At 44.8% G+C, this 22,757-nt stretch overlaps 1 protein-coding gene across 2 annotated transcripts in view; it reads right to left on the minus strand.

Moving 5' to 3' along the window:
* Window positions 1-22,757, minus strand: part of ENTREP2 (endosomal transmembrane epsin interactor 2) — a 414,304-nt gene that overhangs the window by 43,364 nt on the left and 348,183 nt on the right. The window contains exon 4 of one of the 2 annotated variants that reach the window (XM_068538147.1): window positions 22,133-22,267. The exons of the other annotated variant lie outside the window; for it this stretch is intronic. Within the exon in view, the coding sequence (XP_068394248.1) occupies window positions 22,133-22,267 (135 nt within the window). The remainder of the gene's footprint in view (window positions 1-22,132; window positions 22,268-22,757) is intronic. 2 annotated transcript variants of the gene reach the window in all.

Here is a 22,757-nt window from a genome sequence, read left to right on the forward strand (position 1 = left end):
AAGACACCTGCAGGTCTGACTGGCTTACAGGCACTGGCCCTGAGTTTCAGGACGTGCCCTCATCACTAGGTGATGCCCATGGGTCACATCACTTGCACGTCAGTGTTGATTTCATATCATCTTTTTCCATATATCAAAAGGACAGTTTACTCCTTGCATGACAGAATGGAACTGAAGGTAACTTCACTGATGTTTTACTCAGCTGGCAAGAAAGGGACAAATTCCCCTTTCCCGGGAGTCTGTCAAAACTAGAAACACTTAATACAGGAGCCACAAAACTTCATCACCGCCTTGTAAAGCAAGACCTTCCCTTCACAGACCGGTTTACAGGCAGAGCACACACCATGCCGCAGCCCTTCGCCTGGCCTGCTGATAAAGGGAACTTATGCCTCATAAAAGTTCTGTTCAAGGAACTAATTGCTCCTCACATATGTAATACATGAATTTGTGGTTCATCGATTTTCTAAGAGTTATTTTAAAAGACAGTGAACATAGTCTAATTTTGGTGATTCAGAAGGTAACCGTTTTCTCACTGGGCTTAAGCTTGTTCTGAGCATGTGTGTCCACTGCCCTGTGGCTAAGCCGTGGTCCTGGGAAGCATGCCTACGTGTCCACTGCAGATGGCAGTGGGAGCCGGGCCATGAAACCCGCTCCACCGTTATGACCTGCGTGACCTTGGGAAGCTGTCTCATTTCACAGGGCCTCAGTGTCCTCATCTGTAAAATGGGAATGATGGTATCTACCTCTCACAGGGTTGTGAAGGTGAAATTAGTTCACAGATGTGAAGGGCTCAGAGCAATGCTCAGCACACAGCGAGGTTCGATAAACATCACCTATGGTCATGATGTATGGTCAGTCACCTGAGGACCTCCGTCTGCTCAAAAACACCAGAGAATGAATTCAGCAGAGGACTTTTAGGCCTCGTCCACGAATGCTTAAGGAAAATAGCCCCAGGAATGGTTAGATGCCCAGAATGCCCTTTTGTGGTCTAAACAAATTCTATATTGTTGTTCCCACCGTTCAATTAATGGGAGAAAAGAATTCTGACGTTTGCCCTCCTTTTCCTATCCTGCTGTTTTTCTGCTTCCTGAAGGTTCTGTCCACTGCTACTTGTTTTAACACCCCCTCCCCGCCAGAGGTTAAATGTGAGTGAAAGTGGTTTGATTAAAACCCAGGCAGATTAAGAATGAAGTCAAAAAGAATGAAGAGACACTCGTGGGAAATACCCATAGAAGTAATTTAAACGATCTTATTAGTCTTTCGCCTCTGGGGGACTTGGATACTTTTTACAGTAAGAAGTAACATTTCCAATCTATAGTTAACTGATAATGGAACATTTCCTCATGCGGACCAGACTGGACAATTTTCCTTCGATGCCCTCTAGGATCTGTTAAAAGAGAGATGGAGGCACATTGAAGTTTTCGAGAATTCTGAACATAAATATGTTTGAATTGGGCAAGCCACAGGTGGCTTCCACAGTAAGGACAGATAAGGACAAGGAGCAGAGGTGACTATGACAGATAGTTAGGAGACTTGGTGATTAACAGGTGGTTGTAAAGGAGAAAAAAACAGTCATTCTGTGGTCTGAGTAGGGGGCAGCTGTTCCTGAAAAGGGCGGGCTGCAGGGGGTGTGGAATTGCTGGGAGCAGAGGGGCGGCGAGAAAGAGCTCAGTATGGATCCACTGAGTCTGAGAGGGCCGAGGTCCTCTGCATGGAGGCAGCTGCATGGATCTGGGCTGGTATTTTGGGCTTGGGGGTGGCCAGCACGGAGGTGGGACGGAACAATTCCAGGGAGGCAGCTGAACTTGCCCAGGGAGGGTGTGCTTGGCCAGGAGAGATGAGGGTCTGGATTAGAACTCAGAACCAGGCCCTAATTCTGGAGGAGGAAGATGAATCTACAAAGAGGATCAAGATGAGGATGATGAGAGAGAAGGGAAACCCAAAGCAGCGGGTATATAAATGGACAGATGCACCACCGCGGTGGAGGTTTTCACACACCTGTCCCAACACGTCCAGCAGACAGTCAGTGAGGATAGAGATGAGCCAAACCCCACGCCAAGTCATGTACCAGAACCTGTACTCACAAGATATGTGGGACTTTTACCAAAACTTGATTACAAACAAATGCAAAGCAAGGGTCAACAGACTAACACCAAAGATGCAGGCACATCAGGTTACCTGACCACAGTGCAGTTACGTTTGCTATAAACGACAGAAAGACAACCAAGCAAACCCTCCCTGCATCTGCAAATTCACAATACACTGAGAAATAACTCGGGGACGGAAAAAGAAATCATAATGAAGATGAGAGAATCCTTGGAACCAAATAAAACATGACCAGACATCAAAAGTATGCAGTTAGAGAGACATGTAACACTGCCAGGTTACGTGAGAAAAGAAGAAAGATGAAGTTTAGTCACAAAGCACACAACTCGAGAAGGAAGAAAAAGAAGGAATTTGAAAACAAGGAATAAATGGAGAAGAGAGCAGAAATTAATGAAATTTGAAAAAAAAAAGACAGTAGAATCAATAAACCCAGAGCTTGTTCTTTGGGGAAAAAAACTAATACAGTAGACAAGTCTCTGGCAAGGCGGCTGAATAATAGAAAGAAGGGGAATAAACTAGAAACATCAGAAATTAAAAGAGACATGATTAATTTCTTCATGTCAATGAACTTGAAAACCTAAATAAAATGGACAATTTTTCCAGAAAAATAATATACACTAAAACTATCTCATGAAAAAAGAGAAAGATGATATGAGTAATGATGAAAAATCCTTAATAAAATATAAGCACAGTAGATTTTCATAATCAGATGATAACACTGTGACTTTTATCCCAGAAATGCAAGAAAGTTTCCACATTAGAAATCCATTAATATAATTCACTATATGAACAGAACAAAGTTGTGTATGTGGGTGTATATACATATACATGTGTATTTATATATTATATAAATATATATGTTAAAGAGCCTTAAATTTTAGCAAATGCAGCATTTATTGAGATATGCATGCATGTGTTTGTACATACACATGTGTATTTATTGAGCTAGGCATGCATGTGTTTGTACATACACATATGTGTATTTATATATGTGTATACATGCATACACACTTATCTCAATAGATGCTGCATTTGCTAAAATTTAAGACTCTTCAATGGTAAATTCTAAGCAAAATGGTAATAAAGTGGGATTTGCATAACCTGGCAAATACTATTTAGTCCCAGAAAATTTCAACAAACATTATTCCTAATTATTGAATATGTTTCCTTTAAAATCAGGAAGGAATAAAATAAAATAAAATAGGTAAGCGACAAGGACCTACTGTACAGCACAATATAGCTCCACATCTTGTAGTAACCGATAAGGGAAAAGAATATCACTTTGCTGTACACTTGAAACTAACACAACATTGTAAATTAACTATACCTCAATAAAATAAAAATAAAATAAAATAAATACAATCAGGAAGAAGACAAGGATGGCTCAAGTGCTATTCAACATTGCGCTGGAGTCCTAGCCACGTCGGGAAGACAGGAAAAGTGAAGAGAAATCAATAATCACTGTAAAGATTGGAAGGAAGAAGCAGACGGCTGTTATTCCCAGACAATGTAACCCACTAAATAGAAAATCCCAAACAATCTACAGGCAAACTGTCAGAGTAAATGGAGGTATCAGTAACTGGACGCAGGATCAACGAACAAAAGTAAATGGGTTTCTCCATATAAACATTATAAAGTAAGAAAATGTACTTGACATATATACACTAATATGTATAAAATAGATAACTAATAAGATCCTGCTGTATAAAAAAAATAATAAAATAAAATTTTAAAAAAACAACAAAAAAGGAGAAAATGTACTTAAAAAACTCTACTTTTCCCATAGCAACAAAACTATATGACACCTAGGAATGTATCTAACAAAAGATGGTCAAGTCTGTACGCCAAAAATTATAACAGTTTTCTTGAAAAATGCAACAGAATGCTAAATAAATGGAAAGATACACCGAAAATTATCATTCTCAGCAAACCAACCTAAAAATGCAATGCAGTTACAAACAATGAATGGCTCTGTGTGTGTGTGTGTGTGCATGTGTGTGTGTGGGGTGGGGGGAAGGGAGACGGGGAAGGCGGGGAGGGGGAGAGGGTCCACAAAGGACCAAGAATAGCCAAGACAATTTTGAAGAAGAACAAAGTGGAGGCTTATCCTACCAAAAACAAGACTAACAAAGAAATAGTATTTAATATAACATGCTATTGACCATGAGTCAAGCCATATACCAAAGAAAAAGAAAAGAGACCCCAGAAATAGATGCCTTCAGACATAGAAACTGGACATACGGCCATACAACTAAATGACCACAGACCTGTGCTGTAATGACTGAGGTTTACCTATCTGTGAAAAACAAAATAAAATTAGATCCGTATCTCATACCACATGCACAATTAAGCCTCAGGCAGATTAATGAACTACATGTGAAAAGCAAAGTTTTAAACTTATGGGAAAAAAATCCAGGATATTTGTATAACCTCAGGATGGGAAAATATTTCTCTTTTTTTAAAGGTTCTTGGGGATCCCCAGGGGATCACATTTTTAAAAAAATATTTATTTATTTGGCTACGCTGCGTCATAGTTGTGGCACACGGGATCTTTGCTGAGTCATGCAGGATCTTTAGTTGTGGCATGCGGGATCTAGTTCCCCAACCAGGAATGGAACCCAGGACCCCTGCATTGGGAGTGTGGAGTCTTAACCACTAGACCACCAGGGAAGTCCTGGAAAATATTTCTTAAACGCAACACAGAAAGGGCACATCAGACAGGAAATGAATTTGCATTAAAACTGAAAACTTCTCTCTGACAAATGACATCCCAAACAAAACTAAACGACAAGTCACAGAGTGCGTGAGATTTTTATGACAAAGGTCATCGTTCAGAATCAAGAACAAAGAACCCAACAGGAAAACAGACAAAATAGGCAATTCACTGATGAGAAACATAAATAGCCAAGATATTGACAATATATGACAAGTCGAGAAGAATCTATGTCAAGAAGTCTTGGCAAGGATGTGGTCGGAGCAAGGGCACCTCTTCCACTGGCAGTGAGAATGTGAGTCTGCATTACCCCTTCGTAGAGAAATGGGAAATGTTTTGCAAAAGGGCAGATGCATTTTCCTTTCATCCTGGCAAGTATGCCCGCTGAGAAGACTGAGCACAAGAGCCCATGCTGAGGAGGGCGTGACTATTCATTCTAGTACTGTTGCAACAGTGAAAACTTGGAAACAACTTATATCCATTAACATGAGACAGATAAGCAAGTTGTGGAATATTCAGATACTGCAAAACTACACAGACTCTAAAAAGACAATTCAAGCTACATACATATCCATGTGGATCAACATCAAAGAGCATGATGGTGGGTGAAAATAGAAAACTGCTTATAGTACCGATTATGTTAAATTTTATGTAAAATTTTAGTGAACTATGCAAACATGCAGGGGAAAGGCAAAATCAACCTCAGGATAGTGGCTGTCCCTGGACACCCTCTAATTTCAGACATAGAGAGGGAGCCATGGCTGGGGTCTCAGTGGGGTCTGTAAAAATATATAAAATTGCAATAATATGGTTCTTGTTTTTTAAAAAGATAGAAGCAAACATTGTAAACATGATGAGACTGGACAAATGTGGGTGGCATTTGCTACATTACTCTCAGACTTTCCAGTCTGTTGACTTGGCTCCTCTTGCAGGGTGGATATGCCTGGAGGTGAACGGGGCCAGGCCTGCCGAAGGCATCGCTGTTTGCACAGAAATGACCCTGAGTCTGTGGCCGCACCGTCCCGTGTCCTCCTACGCGGATCCCATTGGTGGTGGAGAAAGCACCAGATCTGGCATTCAAGATGGAAATCTGGGTCCACCACCAGTTACGAGACTGCAGCTCTGACACTGCATGTCCTGGAGTCATGTTCTCGCCTCTAAAGTGTCAATGATAAAGTCTGCCTCGCAGACCTCGCTGGGGCTGGGGTCATGGTGGGGAAAACAGCGTGATGGATCTAAAAGGCCCTGCACTTGGGGACCTAGAGATGATCCTTCTAAGTGAAGTAAGCCAGACAGAGGAAGACAAATACCATATGATATCACTTACATGTGGAATCTAAAAATATGATACAAATGAACTTATTTACAAAACAGAAACAGACGCACAGACACAGAAAACAAATTTATGGTCACCAAAGGGGAAAGGTGGGGGGAGGGATAGATTAGGAGTATGGGGTTAGCATATACACACTACTGTATATAAAAATAGATAAACAACAAGGACCTACTGAATAGCACAGGGAGCTATACTCAGTATCTTGTAATAACCTATAAGGGAAAAGAATCTGAAAAGGAATAGAGATATATGTTTACGTACTGAATCACTGTGTTGTACACCTGAAACTTACACAACATTGTAAATCAACTATACTTTGATTAAAAAATAAAAATATAAATAAATAAATAAAAAGGCTGTGCAAAGCGGGTCACAAAGGATGGCTCCCAGAAAAGCCAAACTGGGGCCAAATGTAAAAGAACACTTAGGTATCACTCCTCTGCTAAGTCGTTTCTCTCGCAATAATTCTGCTCCCTCAGCCGAAGGCTCTGTCCTGTGGCCCCTCTCATCTTGGGCATCTCCGTGAAGGCCTGGGGATATTAAGCCACTCCAAACGATTTTGCTCAGCTCTGCTATGATTATCTTATGCCTTCCTCGAGTTTCCATAACCAGTGCTTACTGATTTCTGAATCAAGTCAAATCCCTAAACGGATCTTTGAATTCCTGCACTGGCCCATCTCCATCTTTCTGGTCTTTGCTTTTACCCTTTTTTTTACCTGTCACTCATCTGTTACAAAGACGGTTAACAGCATGAGGTATAATTGACATATGACAAAATGCACATATTTTAAGCACAGAATTTGATGAGTTTTGACACACATATACACCTGTGTAGCCATCACCACAATCAAGCGAGTGAATCTATCCACGGCCCCCAGTTGCCTCTGGCTCCTTTGTTACAAGTAGTTCTGTGCTCTCACTTTCCCTTCTGCCGGTTTTATGCATTCTTTCAAATGGCCTCATCATTCAATTATTACTGAAAAATTTTCCATCCCGCGTATTTTCCTCCTAATATCCTCCTCCTCCCAGCATCCCTGTGCTAATTTAGAGCCCGGAAAATAACTACATGCTTTAGAAATAACCTCCAGTCCCCAGGAGTGGGCTCTGTGCTGTCTCCTCCAGTCTGTGTATGGAAATCAACAGCCTGCTATCTGCCTCCCCCTACCAAAAAGGCAATGGGACTCCTCCTGAAGCCCCTGGCTTTGTTTGGGGACTAGAGTGAAAATCAGGTCTATTAGTACTCATCCTGGGACCATCCCAGACCAAACAGTGTGCTGCTGGCCCTCATCATAACCCTCCTCTCAGACCCTGACATCGAGACTGTGCTAGCCTCGTGGAGATCCTGCAGCCGAGGGGGGAGGGCCGTGGACCACCTCCTTGTGGGTCCTTATCTGAATGTGCCGAAGACTGCGGGTCCTCGTGTGAGGGGGTCCACCCGTGTGGCCCAGCACCAGGCCCTGCAGGTCCCCCAGGAAGCTGCCTTTCACTGGCTACATCACAGCACGTCCCCTGGTGATGGCTTTAGGGTGTCCACTTGGGGAGGGTCCAGGGCAGCAGTCTCGGAGGAAGCTGTGTTTGCACAGCCTGTTGCCTTAGACCTTAAAAATGTCCGCTGTCCATTTCAAATAATGAGAGGGCTCCTACCTATGCGATGACGGGGGTCTGTAGCACCCCTTTCCCAACTGGAATCCCCTTGGCACCATAATCGATCCCACAGCTGCCCCACCTGCCACCTTGACGCTGCAGTCCCCAGGGCACACTCTCAAGGTAGAGGATGGCTGCCCGTGACTTCCTAGAAGGCCTCATGCAGCTCACTCGGAAGCTGGGCCCCTCTCTCTTTACTCTGGTCTTACATGCAACATACATGGCAGAAGTTACAGAGGGTTCCAGAAAGGACTGGTTGGTACTCTTCCTTGAAGTCCAATGTGATACAGGCTTTTCCCTACTGTGACTTGACTGGGTTAAGGGAGGCCCACGTAGCCGGTAAAACATCACTTTTGGGTGCATCTGTGATCCCTTCCAGAACACCCTCACAGATGCACCCAAAGCAGTTCAATCAGTAGACGGGGTAAAGGAGACACCCAGTGTGGGTGGGCATCACCCAATCTGCTGAGGGTCCTCGTAGAGCAAACACGCAGAGGAAGGGAAAATTTGTTCTCTCTGCTTGAGCTGGAAAGTCCTTCTCCTCCTGTCCTTGGACATTGTCACTGCTGGTTCCTGAGCTTTCAGACTCGGAACAGGTCTTACATCCTATGTCCTCCCCATTCTCAGGCCTTGGGACTTGGACTGAATTATATAACCCGCTTTCCTGGTTCTCCAGCTCATGGACAGCAGATCCTGGGGCCTCTGGGCCTCCATAACCACATGAGCCAATTCCCATAATAAATCTCTCTCTCTCTCTCTCTCTGTATATATACACATTTTCTTTTTTGCAAGAGACAGTTTATTAACGCAGGCCGTGCACATCGCATGGGACAAGCCTAAACCGGAAGTAACTAAAGATCGTGGCTCAGAATCCCAGCTTCTGTAGCATCTTCAGCAAAGGACAATGAAGCCGTAGAGAAATGATAGGACGAAGGAGGGCAGTTTTAAGCTTCCGAAGTTGGCAAACTGTGTTGGGAAATACACTGAAGGAAGGTGATGGAGTAAGGTTTTCTAAAAAGAGGAATCTATTTCATGCAAGTTCTTTAGAGAAAGATACACTGAAAAGTCGAAAAACAATGACTTTTTGCTGGATACATTATTAGGATGGCTTTTTACTAGGTGAAATGCTGAGAGGAAAACTGACTAATTCAATGGGGATTTATAGAAATATGTCATCCAACTGGTTATGCTGTCTTAGGCAAGATACCCAGCCTCCAAGACTCATTTCCCTAATAGTAAAATGAATGGTGAATTTCTTGCTAAATATTCCACAAACCAGTTTTTATCTTTGGAGCACAAAGATTTTATGAGAATGGGTGCTGTCACCGTCTGAGATCACCAATCATACCCTTCGTGCTTTCCCACTGGAATCTAGAATAGATTGTGTTTTCCCATCGGAATCTGGAATAGGAGATGTATAGAGATATTTTCTGTTGGTTCTTTTTCCCTGGAAAACCCCGACTAAGACAGCTCTTTTAGAGGTCTTCAGACATTTCAGTTAGAATCAGAGGTGTGTATATGGCCAAGCACTGTCATGTCACCACTGTACCCAGAGCTGTGTGTGTGTTTGGTATCGTTCAGCAAGAGAATCCAAATATGTTTTCCTATCTTCCCACTTCCTCGGTTTCTTAGATGTCACCAATTCTTTTCTTATAGCTAACCCACCCCATCACCTCTGCATACATAACATTTTATTCATCACTCCACTCAGCAAAATAATGACTCTCCCTTAGGATGGAGCAGAGGATTGAAAAATGCTTTTATAATTTAACATTTTAATTTCCTGTCACAGTGGAAATAGTGCACTACCCTGTAATTGTCTGTTTCACTTGTGACTTTCCTCCGCCATACCTGGAGGGCAGACTCTGCATCTTTTATCTCTGGACACCCAATGTCCAACCCAGGCACAGAAGAGGTGCTCAAAACAGTGACTGAATGAATGAATTAAAAACCCTCACTGAGGGACTTCCCTGGTGGCAGCAGTGGTTAAGAATCCGCCCGCCAATGCAGGGGACACGGGTTCGAGCCCTGACCCAGGAAGATCCCACATGCCTCGGAGCAACTAAGCCCATGCGCCACAATTACTGAGCCTGCGCTCTAGAGCCCGTGAGCTACAACTACTGAGCCCATGTGCCACAACTACTGAGCCCACACGCCACAACTACTGAAGCCCGCATGCCTAGAGCCTGTGCTCCGCAGCAAGAGAAGCCACTGCAACGAGAAGCCCGTGCAACACAATGAAAGAGTAGCCCCTGCTCACCGCAACTAGAGAAAAGCCCGCGCTCAGCAACGAAGACCCAACGCAGCCAAAAATAAATATTAATTAATTAATTAATTTTAATAAAAAGAATAGAAGACTATTTTTTTAAAAAACCCTCACTGATTTCAGAGACGGTTCCAGAGTGTCTCCCGGGGCCCCACCCCTCTCTGTGAGCCACTGTGAGCCAAAGAGATTTGGTTCCTGCCTCCGTGGGGCTTACGGTCTGGATGGGGCATGCTTATGATCCGTGGTCACTGTCATGTGAAGATAAAGTACAAGGAGCTGTGAGAACTTAGGATGAGGGTGCTGGTCTAGCCTGAGGGCTGGAGGAACGCTGACGGCCGATGGATGAGGAGAAATGAGCCCATCGCAGTGGAGAGGAAGAGCCTTCCAGACACGGAGAGCTCCGTGTGCCAAGACCCCGGAGCACGGAGCATCCTGCGTGTGTCCTGGAGGCTGAGGGGGCCAGGGTGGCTGTGGGAAGGGGACAGGCAAGAGTGTCACAAACTGAGGCCAGACAGACTCTGTGAGACATGCTCCGAGATGTAGGTCTTTGCCCTGAAAGCAAGTGTGACCTCATGGGATGTGCAGCGTTAATGTCAGCGTGAGGTGGTGGGACAGCGGCCAGGGAGGGTGGCGGGAGGGAGAGGGAGGTTGGGACCCCTCCGTGGTCCCACTGCAGGGGTGCTGGGATGACTAATTTTGTGTGTCAATTTGGCTGCCCTGTGGTGCCCAGGAATATGGTCAAACATCATTCTGGATGTTTCTGTGAGAGTGTTTTGGGGTGAGCTTCACATTCATTAGCAGTGACCCTGAGTAAAACAGAGTGCCTTCCAAATGGGGGTAGGGGTCATCCAACCAGTGAAGGCCTGACCTCCCCCGAGGAGGAGGGATCCTGCCGCAGACAGCGGTGGCCTTTGGACTTGAACTCAGCTCTTGCCTGATGTTCAGCCTGCTGCCCACCCTGCATATTCTGGACTTGTCAACCTCGTAATCGTGTCAGTCAATTCTTTAAATATATCTCTCTCTCATATGTACACACAGATGCACACGTGCACACACACACACACACACACACACACACACACACGTCTTATTGGTTCTGTTTCTCTGGAGAACCCTGACTAATACAGGGGAGAAGATCTGAAATCGTCATTTTGGAGAGTTGAGGAGAGAGATGGGCAGGGGAAGGCAGCACAGGTGCTGCACAGAGTGGAGCGCAAGGTGAGGCAGGTGCCAGGTGAGGCAGGTGCTCACGGGGTAAGGTGCTCAGCCACAGGCCTCACGACGCGGCCCACTGATCTTGCTGGGTGCAGATGAGGAGGGAATGTGGACAGTTTGGTTCACCCAGGGAGTGGGCGCCAGCAGAGAGGGGCTAGGAACAGAGTGGCAGGGTTTTGGACACTGGTCCACGTGTCCTTGAAGGCATGGATCTGGCCCCTGGGCAGGGAGATGGATGGACTCGCATGGTGGAGTCCAGCTGAGGCTGGAGAGAAGGCGTGGGGGAGAGGAGGCCGGACAAGAAGGCTGCAGGAGCCAAGGCTGAGGCCATGAGCTGGGGCGCCCCGCCAGGCCATCCTGGAGGGGGCAGGGCTCAGGGAAACGATCATGGAGTGTGTGGTGGTGCTGGTGTGGAGGACGTGGGATCTGGAGACTTGGGGTTAAGAGAGGGAGATGCCAGAGCTCTGCAGGGACCAGCGCCCGGAGTGCCGTGGCTCTTCCCTGCAAAGAGGAGGGGACGGGGATAAAACTGCCCGGCGGGGCTTCCCTGGTGGCGCAGTGGTTGAGAGTCTGCCTGCCAATGCAGGGGACACGGGTTCGAGCCCTGGTCTGGGAAGATCCCACATGCCGCGGAGCAACTAGGCCCGTGAGCCACAATTGCTGAGCCTGCACGTCTGGAGCCTGTGCTCCGCAACAAGAGAGGCCGCGATAGTGAGAGGCCCGCGCACCGCGATGAAGAGTGGCCCCCGCTCGCCGCAACTAGAGAAAGCCCTCGCACAGAAATGAAGACTCAACACAACCAAAAATAAATAAATAAATAAGCCTACACCTTAAAAAAAAAAAAAACCGCCCGGCGGAGGGACAAAGGCGAGGTGCTGGCCCCACAGGAAGTGCCCTCATCCCAAGCAGAGCAGTGAGTGGCCCGTCCTGGGCCTGCCTGCTCCACACCTGGCCCTTCATGTACAGACGGCAGCCCACCCACACATCCTGGGGGGCGGGCAGTGCTGAGGGACTGCGAGAGGCAACCAGCCCAACAAGGCTGCCCGCACAGGGACCGCTACAAATATACCCCTAGAAATATTTCTATGTCAACATCTGAGTCTCCTGGACCTGGTTTTAACTGAGCAGGTACAGATAAGTTGCAGGCCTCTTGGGTGGAACCTCTGTTCTGTAGGATTATTCTAAATATGCCATACAGACTTGGGGCTGCAGACATCCCACAAGACTCAGTATCACAACCACACAGGGGAAAGTGATGCCACCAAAATCAGAGGGTGGGCAGGCAGGCTTTCGGTGGCTTTGGGAACCAAGGGCAGAGATGCCATTCAGGAATGTGGTCGGCATCCCCACGCTATCATGGGGGCGGGGTGGGGGGAAGCCTTGCCAGAGGTAAATTGTGCTCAGTCTCTCTGCACATTCCCTTACATGGACCCCACGGCTGCTAAGTGGGAGATCGGGAATTTAACATCCTTCTCATCTCTGTCTGGATTCCACTTGGCCAGAGGGACCCTTCAGCTGCCCACTTGGGGATCCAGGGGTGAGAAGAAAGCTGTATAGAGATATGACCATCTGTCTTGCTCTGTGTGGCTGCCCAGTTCAGAAAATGGGAAGGTCCCTTCTAGCAGGGTGTGTGTGTGTGTGTGTGTGTGTGTGTTTATTGTTTCACACTGCCAGTCAATGCTGTGAGTTTTGTCACAAAATATTAGTGTTCACATATTCTCAGAACCATTTTTATTTCTTCAGCATGGTTAAAGACTTAATCAAGATTAAATGATGATTTTATTTTTCAGGTCCCTAGGTTTCCAGGAAATTGTCTTGCTGGGATTGTTTTTCCTTTAACTCCCTTAGAGACAAAGAAAAGGATCTTCAAGAGAAGATAAGGAAGCATATAAACTCAATAACTGATTGATTTCTTGGGAAGCTTTTATCTCCTTGTCCATTGATAAAGTTTCTTTAGGTAATTTGCTTTACTACGGCTCAGTAAATTAAACCAGGTACTTGAAGCAAACAAACAAACGAAAAAAGATTTTTTAACTCTGTTTTGAATTAGAATTACATCATTATAATAAAACCATAATGATATTCTGGGATAGAGCAAAGAATGAAAGTTGGGAGGGATATAATATCAACACATGACGAAGCGTATTCCATCAGTTGACAATTCCAATTTGTGTAATCTTTTAAAAATTCTATTAATACTGATCAGAAAATACGTCACAATCTTGTGCTGGGTTTGACTTGGCAAAAGACAACCATTAAACTACCAAAACATCTTTTTATCATTTATTGTGTCACTTAATCTTCCAAAAGCCTAGATATTATCTTATCAGGAAAGGGGACGGCCTTTGGTCGCAATTTCCACCACTGTCCAGTGCTTTGGGAAAGCGAATGCTGAAATCCTAATTTTGAGGCCACCCTCTTTATGGACTTCATAATGGGATGCCCCCAGCCAGGTCCCATCATCAGGGAGCGGGCACTTGAGTCTTGGAGAACTGAGATCCTCCAAGGAGACCTGCCCATCAGCAGACTCGCTCAGGGACCCAGGAGGAGCCATCTGACCCCCTCTGGGCTGCTGCCTGCTCAGCCACATGATGGGCAACAGGATGCCCCATCCGTCCAGTTCTACAATTCTGAGGATCCCTGCACTGCACGATGGAGTTCTGGGTCCCCTCTATGCCCTTTGCCCTTTCCCCTGCCCTCACCCTGTCAGGGTGGAGCAGCAAACCTGAGCATGGCAGGAGGCATTATGTTTGAGAGATGCTGGTCTGCCCCCAGGATCCAGGATTCGAGGTGGCTGGGGAAAGCTGAAAAGAGATCCAGGGAAGAGGGCTCAGAGCCCCCAAACCCCCGAAAATAATCTGAGGGCCAAGTGAGGCAGCGTCCCCAACATCTTCTGGGTTCCGGTTAGACTCCTTATCAGCCAGGAAGAAAATCAGTTTCTGCTTGTTTTCCCTGACGGTGGATTATGCCTGCACAACATTCCAGATATCGGGAGTGGTGGGGGGGAGGGTGGTGTGAAAGTCAGGAAGTAGTCGGACCAATCTCACTAAGCCATCAGTTAATTCAAACACACCTCAAATCAAAAGAGTGTTGATTCCCAAACCAATTATACGGGATTTCCAGGGCACAAACTGAGTTCATTACATACAAAGTATGAATAAGCCATCATTTAATATGGAAATTTAGGCAGGGAACATTACTAATCAGATAACTAGAGCCTCAAGTCAGACTATTAAAGGACCAACGAAGCCACTCTAATTGCTGATCAAAAAAGAGCAGGCAAGGGAAACTAATCAAAGTGACATGCCCGTTCGTGCCTTTCCTTTGGCTCCCAAGGAAATGTGCTCCACGGAGGAGCAGGCCTGCCCTTCCCCACGTGACTCCTGCCACCCCCATGCGTTCCGAGAGTTTCAACATGGAGAAGCCACCCCAGGTCCCTTCACAGCGGGTGAGTCACCGAGCACAGCCTGGCTTGCATGACTTTAAGCATAATGAGCATATTAAAAATGACTGCACAATGCACACTATTGTGTATAAAACAGATAAACAACACGCTCTACTGTATAGCACAGGGAACTATATTCATTATCCTGTAATAAACCATAATGGAAAAGAATATGAAAAAGAAGATATATATATATGTACAACTGAATCACTTTGCTGTACAGCAGAAATTAACACAACATTGTAAACCAAGTATACGTCAATTAAAAAAAAAAGAGTGCACGACTAATTACAAGAAAACTAGAGAATGTGGTACTTGGATCTACATGAATCTCAGAGGAAGAAGTACCTATATTTATGAAAAGGAAGTACAAAACCTTAATTACGCTAAAGCCTATTTAAATAGAGCATGATGCTTGATAGGGGTTAGGACTTGCCTTTAGTGCTTTGAAGTATCCATGGACCTCAGAAAAGATCTAAGAAAGGGATAAAATACATGGAAACTCCCCCCCACCCCCGTGTAATTAACTAGCTACAGACATCCTTGGGGGAAGGCTGGGACCAAACTGAGAAGGTGGCGGCTCAGTCTAAGATCTAAAAGTAGAGACACAAAGGCTCAAGGAATAAACGACAAAGAAACAGACTGAGAGGTGAGCTGCCCAAACCCGAGATCACGTCGGAAGCAGAGCACAAAGATAACAGTCACTGCAGAGAACAAGGTGAGGAGGAGAGGCTTTAGGAAAATGGAGCAAAGTGAGGTGGGAAAGAAAGAGTTGTAAAAACTAGAGAAAAAAATGATAGTGATGAAAGACAGGTCAGAGTGGTCCAAGGAAGGCACAGTTACCCTCAAACTAAGAGAACAGAAAAAAAAAATTCAAATGCATAGTTCAAGAAAGTTTTTCTGAAATAAAGCAAGATGCAAACTCACAGGCTGAAAGGTGCACTGTGGACCATGGAAATTTGAGAAGGACTGATCAGTGTCAAGACATATCATAGTGAAGTTAATGGACTTGATCATTTAAAAACACCATTGACATAGGACTAAAAACATGTTGCTTTGTATCGGACAGGTTGGGCTAGGTTATGCTGTGGTAACAAACATCCCCCAAGTCTCAGTGGGTTAAGACAACAGAGGTTTATTTCTCATTCATGCCATGTGTCCATTGTGGGTACTTGTGGGTGAGTTATGGGGTCTCTGCCCATGGTAGGGACCCAGGCTGATGGTGCAGCCACCACCTATGATTTGCCAGTTACTGTGCCAGAGGGAAAGAGAGCCCCAGAGCATCTCACACCACAGGTACACACTCGGCCTTGGAAAAGTGATCCATGTATGTGCCACTCACGTGGCTCCAGGCACCCAAAAGGGCACTAGGACTAGGTCTAGGGGAACTTGGAGAGTTAAAAATATTTTTAAACAGCACTGACGACTACCACATACCAAAAAAGGAGAGAGCATTATGCTGATATAAGACCTTTCTCTACAGCAATATTCGATGTCAAAAGAGAATGGCACACCATCTATAAACCCCTAGGAGGTAAATATGCTCCTCAAAAATTCTATACCAGGGAGGTCATTATGGATAATACCTCTCAGTTCTGCTTAGGATGCAGACAGCTAAAAAGAGCACTTACCCCACCATTACAAAAAAAATAAGACACTGGACACTCTGCAAATTCACATCTTAAGTTGATCCCATCTGACAGCTGAGGTCGCAGGGCAACCAGCTAATCCAAATGTCAAGGAAAGACAGACACCTCTACGGAGAGATAGGAGGACGTGCTTACCTGGGGCCGATGCCGTCAGACAAGTTCTAGTGGAGAAGGTGGGCCAGAGCATATAGGGAACTTAGCAGAGAGATGGAAGCTATACGTAAGAATGAAATGGAAATGCTAGAAATGAAAAGCACAGTCACAGAAACCACAGGGTCACCAGAAGACTCGACAGAGCTGAGGAAAGACTTACCATGTGGGGTTGATTTTGGGGAATGCAAGGCTGGTTCACCATTCAAAGAAAGACAAATATCATATGATATTGCTTATATGTGGAATCTTAAAAAAACGATACAGATAAACTCATATGCAAAAGAGAAATAGACTCACAGACATAGAAAGCAAACTTATGGTTACCAAAAGGGAAGAGGGGGAGGGATAAATTAGGAGTTTGGGATTAACATATACACACTACTCTATATAAAATAGATAACCAACAAGGTCCTACTGTATAACACAGGGGGCTATACTTAATATCTTGTAATAACCTATAATGGAAAAGAATCTGAAAAAGAATAGATATAGGGGCTTCCCTGGTGGCGCAGTGGTTGAGAATCTGCCTGCCAATGCAGGGCACACGGGTTCGAGCCCTGGTCTGGGAAGATCCCACATGCCGTGGAGCAACTGGGCCCGTGAGCCACAACTACTGAGCCTGCGCGACTGGAGCCTGTGGTCCGCAACAAGAGAGGCCGCGATAGTGAGAGACCCGTGCACCGCGATGAAGAGAGTGGCCCCCGCTTGCCACAACTAGAGAAAGCCCTCGCACAGAAACGAAGACCCAACACAGCCAATAAATAAATAAATAAATAAATAAATAATAAAAGTGTTTAAAAAAAAAAAGAATAGATATAGATATACATGTATGTATAAGTAAATCACTTTGCTGTACACCTGAAACTAACAAAACATTGTAAATCAACTATACTTCAATAAAAAAAAAACAACGTGATTCACCACATTAGCAGAATAAAGAAGACAAAGTATATGAACATATAAGTAGACGCAGAAGGTACTTGGACAAAACCAACATCCACCATGATAAAAACTCTCAGAAAACTAGAAATAGTAGGCAACTTCCACAACCAGATAGTGGGCATCTATAAAAAACTCAGAGCTAACAACACATGTAATCCCTAGAATCAGGAACAAGGCAAGGATGTACGCTCTCACTACTTCTATCTGACACTGCTGGAGATTCTAGTCAGTGCAATAGGCAAGGAAGAGGAATGAGAGGCAACCAGATGGGAAAAGAAGATGTAATGTGGCATCTTTCTGGCAATCAATAGCACAGGATTGTCTCCACAGAAAATCCAAAAGAATCTATAAAAGAGCTACTAGAACTAGTAGGTAAGTTTAGCAAATCACAGGGTACAAGCTCAGTAACAAAAATCAAATTTCTATATATAAATGAACAAGAGACAATTTTTAAAAATTTAAGTACCATTAAAAGAGCACCTGTACACATTAAATACTCTAAGCATACATATTATAAAATATGTTATGCTCTATATACTAAAAACTACACAACACTGATGGAAAAAAAGAAACAGTGATGAAATCAAAGAAGACCTAAATAAATGGAGAGCTAAACCATGAATATATCCGTTCTCTCCAAGTTGGTGTATACATTCAGTGCAATCTCAATCAAAATTCCAGCAGGATTTCTGTAGAAATTGAAAAGTTGATTCCACAATTTATATGGAAATACAAAGGAACTAGGACAACCAAAAGAATTTTGGAAAACAAAACCAAAGTTAGAGGACAGCAGTACACGAACTCTTACTTCTAAGAGTCCCTTGTCTTCCTGATCTTGGATGAATCTCAGCTCCCCCCAGAGCCATTGCTCCCTTTCCAGGCCCTCAGCTGGGGGGCAGGGGCAGGCTGGTCACTGCTGCTCTTTTTTTAAATTTAATTTTTTATTTTATACTGGAGTATAGTTGATTTATAATGCTGTGTTCATTTCAGGTGTACAGCAAAGTGCTTCAGTTATACATACACATATATCCATTCATTTTCAGATTCTTTTCCCATATAGGTTATTACAGAATATTGAGTAGAGTTCCCTGTGCTATACAGTAGGTCCTTGTTGATTATCTATTTTATATATTTTATGATTATTTTATATATATAGTGTATATATGTTAATCCCAAAATCCTGATTTATCCCCCCCATCCCACATTTCCCCTTTGCTAACCATAGGTTTGTTTTCTATGTCTGTGAGTCTGTTTCTGTTTTGTAAAGAAGTTCATTTGTATCATATTTTTAAAGATTCCACATATAAGAGATATCATATTATATTTGTCTCTCTCTGTCCGACTTACTCCACTCAGTATGATAATCTCTAGGTCTATCCATGTTGCTGCAAATGGCATTATTTCATTCTTTTTTTATGGCTGAGTAATATTCCATTGTATATATGTACCACGTCTTCTTTATCCATTCATTCATCAATGGACGCTTAGGTTGCTTCCATGTCTTGGCTATTGTAAATAGTGCTGCTATGAACATAGGGGTGCATGTATCTTTTCAAATTATGGTTTTCTCCAGATATATGCCCTAGGAGTGGGATTGCTGGGTCATATGGTAGTTCTATTTTTAGTTATTTAAGGAACCTCCGTACTGTTCTCCATAGTGGCTGCACCAATTTACATTCCCACCAGCAGTGTAGGAGGGTTCCCTTTTCTCCACACCCTCTCCAGCACTTATTATGTATAGACTTTTTGATGATGGCCATTCTGACTGATATGAGGTGATACCTCATTGTAGTTTTGATTTGCATTTCTCTAATGATTAGTGATGTTGAGCATCTTTTCATGTGCTTTTTGGCCACCTGTATGTCTTCTTTGGAGAAATGCGTATTTAGATCTTCTGCCCAGTTTTTGATGGGGTCGTTTGTTTTTTGATATTGAGCTGCATGAGCTGTGTGTATATTTTGGAAATTAATCCCTTGTTGGTCGCTTCGTTTGCAAACTGCTGCTCTTCCCACCTCAGTCATAAATCCTACCTCCTCTTGGCCTCACGCCACCAGCGCTACCTCTACTTATGTTTTGGAAACAAATTCATTGAGAAGTTTGGTGCAGTCTTTCTTTTCCTTCAACTCTTACCATTGTCCCAGGCAACACAAACATCCATGGGGATGAGCCATTCAATGAGGCTCCCAGCTTGGCTGGAACATCTTCAGTGTCCTTCACTCCATTCCATTCAAGCCACCCCATCCCTCATGGCCTTCTCGTCAGGGCACCAGAACAGTGGACCAGGGTGGACAGCAAGCTCCCCCAGGCCTGGCTGCATTCTTGGAGGGAGCGTTGTTGACCCTACACCATCCTCACTGTTCAAGCCAAAGTCACCTCCTCAGGGGCTGGAGGGTCCCCCTGAGTGCAGGGTTAGGAACTCCAGGCTTTGGGAGAGCAGGCCAGATACCTCCAATCCATCCACCGGGGAGAGGGGTGTGGCCTGATCACTTCACAACATCTGCACACCCAGGCAGTCCGCAGCACTGCAAGATGCCCCGGGGGTATGCCAGCTTCTTCCGGGGGATAGGGGTTGCACTGTCATTATAATGACCTATTGTCTTGTGACGTTTTTTAAATATGGAAAGAAACGGTGCCCGGGCTGAGCAGATGACTTAGGAGTAGGCAGAATGAGATCAGAGTGAGCATGGCTGACGCTGGTGGGATGACTCTGAGCATCCCCAGGAGCTATTAAGATAGAAGCCGTGGCCATGCTCAACGTGAGATAGCAAGGAACGCCTTGTAACCAAGAGCATGGGCCCTTGATTGCTGCCTTCTGGCTTCCTCCAACCCCCTGGATCTGTCACTCTGGTGGGCTGCTGGGACCAATGAGCGGGGACCATCCTCCCTGTGAAACAGGGAGGTGCTGGGGGCCTCAGGCACATCCTCTATCTCTGCAGCCACTGCTCGTTTGCCAGCCAGCTTCCCAGGGCACTGGAGTTCACAGGGAGCTCCCCAGACCTGCTGGTTCACCACTGCCAGCATTTGAAATGACACCCATGGAGGACCAACCACAGGCCCCCGTTCCAGACGGCGACACTGCCCTCCGTTCTCCCAGGTGCCGGGGTGGCTCTCTGGAGCCTCCAGATCCCCACACACTGCATCCCTTACACACGTATGTACTACAGGGCTCCCTGTATACTGTAAATACCATTTTACCACCCACCAAGGGCTGCTTGGACCATAGCTGCAGCTTTCAAAAAATGTTTAGCAGTTTAGTTTCAGGGAAAAGAGAAGAATCGGGTTCATTGTTCATACGCGTTTTTAAGCTGCCAATTTTGATTTTCAGGAGTAGGAAAAACTTGTAGGAAGAAAAAGAAAGAAGTGATATAAACAATTTTCCATGTCATTAAAGAAAAATCAGATGCTGTACATAAGAATAGATTGCCATGGGAGACTATAAAATTTCTTGCTCCAAATATCTTTAAAAAGGCAAAATAAGTACCCATCTGTTCCCTGATGATGTACTAGCAAAAATGTTGGCTCAGCCATAAAAAAGAACAAAATAATGCCATTTGCAGCAACATGGATGGACCTAGAGATTATCATACTAAGTGAAATAAGTCAGAAAGACAAATATCACATGATATCACTTATATGTGGAATCTAAAATATGACACAGATGAACCTATCTACAAAACAGAAACAGACTCACAGGCATAGAGAACAGACTGGTGGTTGCCTAGGGGGAGGGGGGTGGGAGAGGGAAGGATTGGGAGTTTGGGGTTATCAGAGGCTAACCCTAAACTCCCAATCCTTATATATAGGATGGATATCCTATATATTATATATAGGATGGATAAACAACAAGGTCCCACTGTATAGCACAGAGAACTATATCCAATTTCCTGGGATAAACCATAATGGAAAAGAATATAAAAAAAGAATGTATGTATAACTGAGTCACTTTGCTGTACAGCAGTAATTAACACAACATTGTAAATCAACTATACTTCAATTAGAAAAATGTTGGAGGGACTTCCCTGGTGGCACAGTGGTCGAGCATCCGCCTGCCAGTGCAGGGGACACAGGTTCGAGCCCTGGTCCGGGAAGATCCCAGATGCCGCGGAGCAACTAAGCCCATGCGCCACAACTACTGAGCCTGCGCTCTAGAGCCCACGCACCACAGCTACTGAGCCCGCGAGCCACAACTACTGAAGCCCGTGCACCTAGAGCCTGAGCTCCGCAGCATGAGAAGCCACCACAGTGAGAAGCTCACGCACCGCAACAAAGAGTAGCCCCCACTCGCAGCAACTAGAGAAAGCCCGCGTGCAGCAACAAAGACCCAGCGCAGCCGAAAATAAATAAATTTAAAAAAAAATGTTGGAAAAGCAGTAGCACGCATCACATCCACATCTGCAACAACCTCTTTCAACCATTCAGCCCTGCTTCACAGATGTGGGAGTCAGAGAGTGAAATGGTGGAAATGGAAAACCCAGAAAGTGAAACCTTTAAAGTGGAAATCTCTAATGGTTTAAAACGCTCTCTGGAAAGATACTCCCTGTTGCATGTGACCCAGCTGGATGAACTAAGAACTGAAAGGAACGCAGTTAATAAAACCTTTCTACGAGATGTCGAGACGTCGCAAGGATGGGATGGGAGGCGGAAGTAGCGGAGCCTGGGTCACCTTCAAGGTCAGCCGCACGGTGTTGCAGTCCTCCTGCAGCGGGTTCAGCTTCAGCGTCTCTCCGAGGTTGCTGCAGCCCGACGACTGATGCTGCATCTCACAGCAGACACACACCTCGACGCTGTCGAACTTAATCTAGACAGGGGTACACAGAGCTCACGGTTAAAACCGGGCACGTGCTTGAGCTACACACACGCTTAAGAACACAATGTGACAAGCATCCCATCTCGTTTTCTTTAAATAATAAAGCCAAGATGATTTTTTTTAATAGACAAAAGACATCAGAAACACTATTAGGAATTATTTAAAATTTCTATTTTAAAAGCAATTAATAAAAAAATAAATTTGAAGAAACCTAAGCTATAAAGTTACAGAAAATTACATGAAGTTGAGCATGGAGACATTATCACATGTCTGTGATAACACACATTCTGTTCCCACTGTCAGCAGCTCCTGTCTCCCTTCATGGCTTAGCAAACTCCTACTCATCCGTCAAGACCCAACTCCAGCGCCATCCCTGAGGCCTTGTCTGGTTTCCCTCTCGGGAGCTGCTTGCTTCTCCCCTGTTGGAGACTCACTTTTTCAGCAGCAGTGACTCGTATCTGTGTGCCCCCAAGGGCAGCTG

Source organism: Eschrichtius robustus, chromosome 1 (genome assembly GCF_028021215.1).
Source record: "Eschrichtius robustus isolate mEscRob2 chromosome 1, mEscRob2.pri, whole genome shotgun sequence".
Classification (NCBI taxonomy): Eukaryota; Metazoa; Chordata; class Mammalia; order Artiodactyla; family Eschrichtiidae; genus Eschrichtius; species Eschrichtius robustus.